The sequence below is a fragment of the Sparus aurata genome, chromosome 3, assembly GCF_900880675.1.
Source record: "Sparus aurata chromosome 3, fSpaAur1.1, whole genome shotgun sequence".
In the NCBI taxonomy this organism is placed as follows: Eukaryota; Metazoa; Chordata; class Actinopteri; order Spariformes; family Sparidae; genus Sparus; species Sparus aurata.
Window position 1 is genome coordinate 10063793 of NC_044189.1, and position 12169 is coordinate 10075961.

Sequence of the window (12169 nt, forward strand, 5' to 3'; positions counted from 1 at the left end):
AAAAGAAAATATCCCAATAATCGAGCTAATAGACTGAATTTTGATTGGCTGTCGCTCATCAAACAGCTCCGAAAGTGATCCCAGTGATGGTTTTTTTTTGCGACTGTCTTTGTCATTGTAGTCGAGGCGTGGACTCCGTGTGCACATTACAGCCTGTGCTGTCGATTCTGCTGCCACACATCATTACATGAAACTCTTAAATGTGGCCCACACCTGTCAAACCAGCCACCATGGCGTCATTATCTTCATGAGCGCCCAGCTGTGTTAAAGCACCGTACCCCCCCTGCTGAGCTCTACAGGACTATAGGAAGCTCTTAACAGTGTGGACAGTCCTCAGTGTCGTCACGCCTCTGACCACAAAAAGCCTGTTTGTTTTGCCAGGCAGACCTCTGGGTCACTCCATGCTAGAATGCTAATTGGAACTAGCATAAGCCGGCTAATGAGCGCTAATTAGGCTAATGAATTAGTCGCAGAGTACAGCAGGCGTTGTGGCAGCGGAGGAGCAGGAGGATGACGGGGTCAAAACGGAGAGGCGCGCATCTGGATGCACACATGCAGATGCTGACTCAGCGTTCCCCCCCCCCCAATACAGCTGCAGGGTAAATAAGTAAAGAGGGTGAAAGTTAAGGGGGCAGATACACATAAACACACACACACACACACACTACTGATTCTTCTCTCACGCTCGTATCTGTCGGTATACGCATGTGTGCACACATTATCAATCTGAAACACACACACACACACACACACACACACTCTCCCTCAACAAACACACTCTGTCTCAGTTAGTCAGGAGCCAATGATGCCCCCTTTTTTTTTTTTTTACCCACAAGCTCACTTAGCCTGCACATCTGTCGTACTCTCATGGGAACACACACAACAATATGCTTCGACTTAGACACTTGTGTTTATGGGGGAGTGCGAGGCTGCTGTTTAATTACTGCTGGAATCTGTCCTTAGTCTGTTTGGGAGTTATTTAGCAGACAAGCGAGCACATCTGCGGCGTGACATCCATCATGATAATAACTTTAGCACGCTTTGATGTGCAGCCACCACATCTGAAGGTTCGTTCTCATGTGCAGAAGGACACAGCGAGAGGAGAATTCTCTTGTAATAAATTCATAATTTTACGAGGCTTTACTCGAGGATGCTTTTCTGTTCTTGAGCGCACACACACACACACACACACACACACACACACACAAATCCCACTACAATACCACACAAAAAACACTTCCCTGGCTTTTTGTTCCAACCATCCCCAGACCTCCAGACACCAGTTCCTTCACACAGACACACAACACACTCTGGAAGACAAAGAAATTAGCGCGAGAAGTCCAGGAGGCTAATGTAACAACGGTCTCAATAAGCAGTAAATTGGATCTCTTTTCTCCCCACTCCCTGGAAGACACTCCGGCTTGGTTGCGTTTTTTGTGTTTTCTTCACCCGGAAGCGCCACGTTCAGGCGCCTGTTGGGTGCCCACACGGCACCAGAAAGACCGGATGGCTGCCTGCCAAGCGTTCACCTTTGGAAATCTGGGCTGCCGCAAGAAAGTGCATCTATGCGAAATACAAGTCTGAGCTGCTTTACTAAACTGTTTCTGTTTTATGCCACTTTGTGTTGAAACTTGACTGCATTTCATGGAGTAATGTCGCATGTTTTGGTGAAAACAGTGTGTTTATATGCTTTGGATTTAAGATGCCAGCGTCGGCACACTAATTAGCAGGCTATAACAGTACTTACAAAGCCAAAGATATCATTAGCCGGCTGCAATTTTTATGTGGGGCCACAGGTGAGTTTACATAAAGCCTTGTTCAGTGTGTGGGAACCGTGACTCTACTATAGTAACAAAAACAGAAAGCTTGCTTGAGTTTGTCTTGCTCACGATCCTCTAATTTCTCTTGTAGAAACATTAAAATGGGACAAAAAATGTATGTGCTTGCTGCTTGTCTGCCAATATTATCAGCTGATACTTGCCTATTTATAGGTATTTCAGTATAGCACTATGTGTTCTCCAAAATGTGGCAATATGAACGTTGTTCACAGAATGCGATGCAGAAAGAAGATGCCTGCGATAATTTATAATTATTAGATTCCTAGTTAAGTTTACTGTTTCAGTGCCAGATGTCATTTTGGACAATGAAGTGGTTTGTTAAACCATCAAATATCCTGATAACCACATTTGAGGGATCACTGCAAGAAATGTGTATCTGCGGATGTGTAAATATTGGAATGTTTTTGTAGTGTCGGTCAGTTTCTAGTGTTTGTAAAAGTATTACTGACACTGATTCTTAGTAAGTATCCGAAAGAGGTTATACCAAAGAAAGAAGTATTTTATCTCGCCCCTAATAGCTATAACCCCGGAAAAAACATCAGTCGATCCCTAATGAGAACCCCACTCCTCCTATTTTCTTATCAACTTCATTTCTCCGTGTGTGTGGCATGAAGCAGCCTCGTAAATCACAGTCTGTTCACCCTGCTGCCATCTGGCGAGCTGTACAGAAGTACCCGCTGCCGTACCACCGGACTACACAGCAGCTTCGCTCCTCAGGCATCCTCAACCATTAAAAATACTTTCTCTTGAGTAGCGTAAAGGGACTACAAGTCATTTTGTTGTTCAACCCTGTGTTTAAGAAGGAAAATTTGATAAACCTTAACCTGCCGTGTAGTTCACTCTTACAGGGATATTTTTAATCATTGAAACTTAGTGAGTATCTGAGGATCTGACCGTGAGGGAGCAGGGGGAGATGTCTGATTCAACAACAGTTATGTGTTTTAATGAATCAAAACACAGATTCCTCCCCCCCGTCTACCGATGCTGATCCCGTGTAATAAAGTTGAAGGCGCTTAATGACAGGTTGCCACGGCAACGTTTCCGTCGGGCAGGGGGGCTTGCGGAGAAGTGTTTCTCAACCGTTTCTCAGTTGTTGGACATGCTGACACGTGCACTCGAACAGACTCCCGCTTGCATACAAAAGCGACGGGGGTGCACAAGCAGAGGTCATCTCCCGCCCTTTATTACACGAACGCTTCTTTTCTGTCTGCTGACTTCTGCAGTATCGTTCCCACGCTCACTCTGTGACACAAACACAGTCATATTTACAACAGAAAATATAAATGAACGCACGATCACAGCCCCCGCTCGACTGCGGCTTCACTCCTCAGGCTCAAGGTCACAAGGAGGCAAAGAATGAAGAGAAGTCTTTAGATGGTACGCAAAAAAGGAGAGGAGAAGAAGAAGAAAAACGAAAGCGAAAAAGCAAGCTGTCGCCTCTGAACCCTGCGTGAAGTGCAAACCAGCGGGAGGTTTCGAGGGAAGGAAGAGGAGTTGGAAGGAGCGGGGAGGCGAGAGGCGGGGAGATGAGGGCAGGTTGACGCGGCGGGGGGCGGCGTCCTCATGTGGAGCTCCTCCTATGACCTCCCCACCTCATTCAAATCTTTAAACCGCCCACGCTCCCTTGTAAGAAAAAAGAAAATCATCTCTTTTACGTGCGAGCTGTAGTGGGGTTAAGGTGCACAGCAGGTGAATGACGAGGGAGGGTTGCAGCCCGAAATTTGCAATTCCGTAAAAGCCGGAGGTTGTTTGAGAGATTTATCGGTTATAAAGAATCAAAAGAACCGAGACGGAGTTCTTCCTGTGATGGATTAGGTCGGAGAGAAACAAACAGAGAAAACATTCGTGTTGGATTAATCATGCAGGAGACACGCATGAAAGCTCAGCGGTCAGATTAACCATTTTACAGGCCGTCTGCGTGTTAAATACACACATTGATATTCACTGCCATCAGATGCTGGTCTGTTTGGCGGGCTGTTGCACACACACACACACACACACACCCACACGCACACACATGAACACACACATGCACAAACAGACACCATCCAAGCAGACAGCTGGTGTGGAAATATGGGCTAAGATAGCTTCTTCGTCTCCATCGACAGGTGACAGAATGTCAATGTGAGGGCGTGCAGCTGTCGCTCGTTCACGCTGCGTGTGTGTGTATGCGAATCTGCTAGTGTGTGTATGTGTGTGTACAATAACGGCAAAATGTGCCGCACCGAACGTTAAGCATGTAGGTGTGAATGAGGGTGGGATTTTATCACATGCTGTCATGTCCCGGCACTTCATTAGAGCTCTGCTGAAGAGGAGACGAGGCAGCATCTCAGCGGTAACATCAGCAAACACCTTTCTGTGCGTGTGTGTGCGTGTGTGCACCTGTGTGTGTGTTCGTGAACTTAGCACTTGGCTTCCAGCTTTGCCCTGTCAGCTCGGTCCATATTCACAGGCACACACAGAAGGCAGCATCAGCAATCACTGTCACACTTCTGTACCGAGCCACAGTACAGCCCCGGCACCGCTAATAGAGCAGAATGTGCATGTAGCGTGTGTTTGTCTGTCTGTGTGTGTACGTGTGTGTGTGTGTGTGTGTGTGTGTGTGTGTCCTGTAACCTTCACCTTGTATAGATTATGGCTAAATGAGAAATGATTTTCTGCCTCACCAGTCTCTTAACCCCCCAACCTGAGCAACCCCCGGGGCTCATTATTATTTTTATCACCATTTTTTGTTGCTGTTGTTGTTGTTGTTGTATTTTTCACCGAAAGAAAACATCGGTTTTGATAATTGTTTTTAAAGATCTGGTTCAAGATGTGAATGATAGTAAAAAATACAAAATCTGTATGTAAATTGATTTTAAAAATGCATCAGCAGCAGAAAACGCTCTTTGTTTTTCTTCGAGGAACCCCGGTGCATAATTATCGTCTCATTTCTGCTTTCCTCCCAATTTGTCTGACATAATAAAACACGTTTTCTGAGCCGTCGTTGATGCAGCGAGATGTAGTTTATAGTTGTGATCGGTGTCTTCTTGTAGCAGGGGAACCTGCTTTGGGGTGCACGATGGGGAGGAAATGTGCAGAGGTGGGAAGTTGCTGCGCTCGGGTAGATTTGCCAGGTATCTGTACTTGTTTTTCTGCTCCTTACATTTTTAAAACAAGCGTGTTTTGCTCTAGTTTTAATGCATTTGAGGGGGAATCATTGACTGTATCTCAGGCGGCTGTAGCTCAGGAGGTAGAGCAGATCGTCTTGGTAATCGGAAGGTCCCTAGTTCAGTTCTCCGGCTTCCCCCAGCTGCATGTTGAAGTGAACCCTTGAGCAAGATACTGAACTCCTAATTGCTCCAGATGAGCAGGTCGGCATCTTTCAGCAGCCTCTGCCATCGGAGTGTGAATGGGTGATCGGGACAAGCGCTTCGAGCGGTCAGTAAACTGGGAAAGCGCTATAGAATTCACCATATTCTTAATTTTGCATCATTTCACACTGCATTCCCAACATCACAGGACTGATTTTATGCATTGCATATCACGCACGGCAGACGTAGCGAGACGAAACGATGCAAAAGACATAACAGACACAGAGAAGGAGACTCAGATGTCTTTTTACTTAAGTATCGGGACTATGGGTGAAAATATGAGTGAAAACTGCCTAAACAAAGCAGTTTATTTGTGAAAATGGCTCAAAAGAGAAAGCAGACCAAGTTTTTCGCTGTTTGGATATCATGTTAGCTTTCAGGTAGCATTTATTAGCTCTGTGTGTGTGTGTGTTTGTGGGAGATAGAGGTAGAAGTAGAAAGTAAATAATGTATGCAAGAGATTAACAAACGCTGTAATATCTCCCTCTGTCCATCTGTGTGACATCGCCTGTGTTCGAAAAAGCAGCGTACAAACACAGACACACACTCATGCACCTCTCTATTGCCTCTCTATTTCTGGCCGTCCGTGTTTCACACACACACACACACACACACACACACACACACACACGAACACACACAGAGCCAGCTGTGTGGTGGAAGCAGGTGTCACTCTCAGCTCATTACCCCTGGCAGGGTTGATCACCCTGTTTGGAGAGCAATAAGACACACCTCACTGGAGAGAGAGAGGGATGAGGGAGCAGGAGGGGGAGGAAGAGGGGAGAGAGGGAGGGAGCATCGGCCTCCTGCTGTAAGAGATAGAGGGATGGAGGAGGTTGGGCGTGGAGGAGACGAGGATGAGTGCAAAGGAGCATGTGGTGTGGGAGATAGGAAGACAGAGGGAAGAAAGAGGGAGATAGGAGGGAGGGTTTTGTGGGATGGAGAGGCTTTTTATGGAAAATAGAAAAGGAAGCAAAGCGGGATGTTTGAAACAATTTCAGTTTTGGTCAGTAGAAAACCACATTGTGCTCTCGAGTGTCACTAAAAATAAGTCACATGAGGAAGGAAACGGCAGCGGAGACGGGATGCAAACAAACCCCCGGCGTTCCCCGAACACATTTGGAGGAGAAACTGAAGGATGTTGCTTCAGGTTTGACCTGCAGATGAAATGGTTTCGGATCAGGGATGGTAACGATTAATCGATGAAACCCCGTTGAGAAATAAAATACAAAGCAGTAGATGAGAAAATGTTTTGAAAATTAGAAAACGATGCTCTATACCAACTAATATTGTTACATTGAAGCCATCTATAGCCCCAGTTTGTGTTGGGAGTCTGATGAATAGCGACAGATGGGAGCGCCGCAATTACAATCAAGTCATTATTTTGTGTTATTTAGTTTATCATTCAAGTGACTTTGTGTGTACTTTGTCTGCTCCTGCTACATTTAATGCAGCACAGTTGATTTGGCATCAGACCACGAGTGGTTAAATGTGGTTTCTAATGGAAAAAATCCAAACATATCTCATAAAATATTAATAATTAACCGATGAATGATTGGGAAGGCAGCCGACTACTTATGAAAGATATTGCTTAGAATAAGGCCTCCATCACACAGAGACGTGACTGCTTCACACACGCCTTGGAAATGTGTGTTTTGGGTAAAGCAGTGTGTTGCGCCTGTGCAACTGGACATTATATCACATTTTTGGAAAAGGATCATGTGACAAAAACTTGAAAATGTTTCACGTACGTTCAGCAGAAGGGAGCAGACCGTGGTTTCGCTGGCAACGTGTCCCTGTTTGGGGTACAAAGAGCGTGTCTTGGCTTTTTTTTCTCAACCAATACAACCTGGAAAAATAAGAATGAAAACAACATAATAAATTGTAACATTTAAGAAGGGTGAAACAAATAAATATATATGTGTTCTTGTGATTGCACAAATGCATCTGAGCCTGCCGCTGTAAATATCACGTCCTTGTTGGTGTCAGTGAACTCATCGCTCGTGTTGTGTCTCCGCAGGTACGACTACAAGGAGATGCTCCACAACTCCACCTTCTGTTTGGTGCCCCGCGGCAGGCGACTGGGCTCCTTTCGCTTCCTCGAGGCGCTGCAGGTAAGAAAAGCGACACGCACGTTTATTGTGAGAAAGCACTGCGCGCTGTAAATTCATGCCTACCAGCAATGTTATCGGGGGAAGGAAGAAAACAAAAGGCGTCTTCCCACGCTCAGCCTCCAACTTAGCTTTTGTTTTAATGGTGCTACATCTACGGGTGTGTTAAAGGATCAGGAAATCATCACCACCTTCATTTACGGAGCAGCGGTGTCATGGCGATAAACAAAACGCTGAGGAGATTAGGTGCCTATAAACTGTGTTTTAGCTTGTAACACTGGATTTAATTTTCCCCCCTACACACAACACCGTCGCTCCGCAACTCTATCAACGATATTAATTTAACCTCATAACAAGGACTCATTTTTGAACACAGTCATGATAAAATGTCCATAGTTTCTGCTCTTAAAAACTTTTGATGCAGTGACAGACCTGTTTCTCTTCTGACAGGCAGCTCTATGAGGATAGAGGGAGTAAGAATGAGTGATCGTAACGGCCGAATTTCACAGTGAACTTGATTAATTTCAGCGGATATCCAACAGCAAACTGTTCAAGAAAAAGGGACCCAAACGCAAGACCTAGAAAAAGAAAGTGAGCTTTAATGATAGACTGATTCAAAATATAAAAAACAAATTAAAACAATGCAAAATCCAACAGGCGAAACACAAAAGGTCTCAAAAGAAACAGAGGAAGCAGGCAGGGTTTAATCCAGGAATACAGAAAAGTCAACCAAATGGGTTCAAACCAATTAAGAGCTGATGCTGGGACACGGACTGGAACAGGAAGTGAAGAGAGAGGTGATAACGAGGACTAATGGTGCGTTCCATGTAGGTCGGAAGTTAGGGAGTCGGTATTTCCGACTTCCAGTCTAAAAGCATTCCAGTGCATTTGCCCGATAAAACAGGGAAGCTCGCTCCAAACGGGTGTTGAGGGCGCTTAAAACAAAGGCAGGAAGAGTCGGCTCCTAACACGCACTCTCAAAGACTTCTGACGAGCACGGATCGACTGAATGAAAGTGAAAATGACACCTAAGCGTTTAACTGGCGGGGGGTGGGTGCCATCTTTTTTATGATCCTTCACCGATGTCGCCGATGCTCTGTAGATGTGATATTCAGGGGTGGTTTTACTCACCCGCTGTAGAGCCTTCCTGTCCACGGCCGCGCAAGGACCATCCCAGTTTGGAATGATTCCAGTCAGGATGCTCCTCTGTAAAAGTTGCAGGAAAGCCTCCGGTGGATGAACGTGCTGTTAGTCGCGGTTACAATGAACCAAATTCACAGCCGCAAAAATGGGTCGTTTTTTTTTTTTCGTCTTCACTGGGAAATATAGAGTTGCTGCTTTGGCGATATAGGAACGTTAAAAAGGTGTATTCATGTGCTTTCACACAACGTATAGTGTGTCAAGGTTACGTTCAGAGCGAGCCAGAACAGTTGAAATTGCTCCACGTCCAGGGTGCCGCAGCGCCTCATTATCCTGTTCAGATGTAATAACCCGTGAGGTAAAGAGTAATTTCTTAATACTGTACCTGCGTTTACCTCCACTCCACTCGAAAACCAATGCACTTCACATCTCCTCTTCACTCCGCCCGTTCATCCGGCCCTATAACTGCGCGGCGCTCTTTTCCGCATTACTACTGCACTGTCCTTTACCTCTCCTTACCGCACACCTCCATCCACGGAGTGCACCCACATAAGAGCGCTTATCTCACTATCACTAGCCGCACACACACACACAGCGGCACACTTCACTCAGGAGGAAAATGTGCCCTCTCCTCCTTTTCTCCGTTCGTCTGACTCACTCCATCTCATCGACTCGCGCCGTCTCGGAGAAGACAGAGGGAGAGTATTTACAGGCTCTGGTCTTTGCATGAGAAAGCAATTCCTAATAGAGGTCAGCTCTGCGTGTGTGTGTGTGTGTTTGCAGCGCAGACAGCAGCAGAGCCCGAGGGCCGGCTCTGGTTTTAGCTGACACCTTTATGACCCGGGAGTGACAGGGCCGTCATTTCATCAAACTCCCACCACGAACACACAAACACGCACACACACACACACACACACACACACACACACACACACCAGCTGTTCCCTCCACCTTTCCTCTCATCCCTCCATCCCTCCGCCACTCCTTTGCCAAAGGTCACATTCAGCCTCCCTCTTTTCATCTTTTTTTTTTCTTAATTCATCTATTTATCCACTTACTTCTGACTTCTGATCTTTTTTCTTTTCTGCTCCTTTTTTTTCTATCATGCCTCCTGCTCCCTTTATTCTTTCAGTAATTAACTTTTTGTGGCAACCGCACGTTACTGGTTTTTTTTTTTTTTTTATGGCAACGTGTCAACAGGTGCATCTGCAAAAAAGACGAGTGGCCCTGAAATCAAAACAACCCGAGCAGACCGAGCGCGGTCGTGTTTTTTTTTAGTTTTTTTTCCTGCGTTGATTTTCAGGCTCATAAATGATTCAAACCTCTTTTCAGTAATCAAATAAACACAAACAGAATCAGAAACAGAACCATTAAGCAATGCAATCAAGAAATTCTTTTTGTGCAATCTCCGAGTTCTCGCGGTTTTCGCGGCGCAGTGAATAAATGTTTTCATGTTTCTGCGTGCTTGTGTGTCGGCAGCTCGGTCCTAACATTTAATTTTCACCGACTCTGTTTGATCTGCTCTCCAGCGAGTGGCTACTCATTTTGCTCGTGTCCGTATCAGTCATCGTTTCTTTCACATCAGATGGAGAAGCTGCTCTGTGTTCAGCTCATGTCTCATCTTAGAATTTCGTCGCTGTGATCCAAGCAACACGTTCATTTTGGATGTTTAGGTTACATTCGTGTTTTTTTTTTCTGAATCACAGGTGATAAATATATCTATATATGTGTAATGTGGAAGTGATGAACTTACAGAGAATTACAGCTTCTCTCAGCTCCACTGAGCCTTTTAAGGCCCCGACACAACAAACTGACGTAGCTGTGTCGAAGGCAGACTTTGGCTTCACCCATGTCTCGGCCACAAAGCTGCGCTACCAATGTTCTGTGCCTGCGTGAAAGAAAAATGCTCTCTGTTGATATACACTGGCTAATACAGCAGCTTCTAATCGAGAATATGTCCAAAAGTTCCAAACGGCACTGGCGAAGAGGTGGAGACGAAAAATAAGGACAAGCCGCACTAAATGGGTTAAATCTTGGATGGGGTCCTTCCTTTTCTATAATCGTTTCTCTTTTCGTGCACCGATCTGCTGACCTGAAAAGCCAATCAGAGTGATTTCGCCCAAAAGAATGCAGACAAGTTCTGTCCAGAGACAACGATGCGGGACACATCACACCGATCAGAGCCACACAGACGACCCAGACAATCCCCGGTGTGTCAGAAGCCTTTATCAAATATAAGCCAATTGTTGGGTGTCGGCCTTCATCTCCTCACGATCGTGTGATATGCTTGCATTAAAACAACTGAGGGTTAGGCAAAAAAACGTTGTGTTCGGGTTAAAATACCTGCTTTGGGCGCCACAAACACGGCTTGAAATGAACTGGAGGTAACCATCGGTGCGTTGCTTAAGTTCCAAATGTTGAAACTCAGTCTCGAACTGCAGTCACTGGCTTAGCTTACACGTCGCCTGTAACTCCAGACGACGTGTTGCTCCATGTTTGCTTACACATCCGCAATATGAACTCGATGAGGTCGTACTATACCAACGTTGTGTTTCCCGCTTGCTCTGCTGCTCCCAAGTGGCCAAACATCCACGAACAAAGCTTTAAGTACATGTATTTTCACATTTTCGTTAATAGCTGGAAAAAAGGGTTCGGCGGCAACTGTTTCTCGGATAATTAGGACTAATACTTGTAATTATATCTGGAGCTGCTTTTCTCGCTCGGTTATTAAAGTTCAGCCCTTTAATGACATTTCTAGTCTGAAACGGCAAACAAGTCTGGAGATGATTAAGTTGCCATTCATGGAGAACATTGTTTTTTCTTTTCCTTTCTCTCTGCTCGGCTGCTGCGAGCCTCACTCGTAGGTTTCAAGCGCGATAACTCCATATCAGCGAAGACGCATGAAAATCAAAGAAAATCCAATTTTACCAAATGAGTGGGTTTTTCTGTAGGTATGAAGACGAAGATTGATCGATTGTAATCCAGTCCAGAAAAGAGCCTCATATCGCAGCTTTGATAATAATGAGGATCAATATGTAGCGAATCTGTCATTTAGCTGTTCGCTTGTGATTGTGTTTGTGAAGGATCACGTCCAAACTTCACTCTGTGTGTGTGTTTCAGGCTGCGTGTGTGCCGGTGATGCTGAGTAATGGCTGGGAGCTGCCTTTCTCCGAGATCATCGACTGGAACACGGCGGCGGTCATTGGCGACGAGAGGCTCCTGCTGCAGGTAACGGGGCCCCTGGTAGAACGCATGCATCCGTACCTCACCTGAAAACTGAACACCGGACAGGGAGACAGCAGCACGTCCTCTCCCCCCCGAAACACAAGCCTCTCTGAGCACACACACAAACGCACACACACACTCCCTTCTCCTCTGATGTTATCCGAGATCTCGTTCTTGTTTTTGTCTTTTCTCGTGGAGCGGCTGTCAGTCGAGCAGTATTCCGGTGGCATATTCCGAGTCCTTGAAAATGCCACGCAAAGCCTCACATTGTTATTTGCGAGCGCGGATAAATAGAACGAGCAAATGGATTCGGCTGGAATTGCTTGAACTTCATGGGCGAAAAAGTAATTATATGCCCATTAAATCTTAATTTGAATGAAGTGTGTAATAATATTGTTTGACATTGAGCTTTTATAACGGAGCAGCTCCATCTGAGCTCAGCACCAGCGTATCTGTCTGCGGATTTAGGGACTTTTCGCCATGATGCTCACAACATGCAGCA

At 45.6% G+C, this 12169-nt stretch overlaps 1 protein-coding gene across 1 annotated transcript in view; it reads left to right on the top strand.

Moving 5' to 3' along the window:
* Positions 1-12169, top strand: part of ext1b (exostosin glycosyltransferase 1b) — a 126882-nt gene that overhangs the window by 84723 nt on the left and 29990 nt on the right. The window contains exons 2-3 of the mRNA XM_030411729.1: positions 7212-7305; positions 11563-11670. Coding sequence (XP_030267589.1) covers positions 7212-7305; positions 11563-11670 — 202 coding nt within the window. The remainder of the gene's footprint in view (positions 1-7211; positions 7306-11562; positions 11671-12169) is intronic.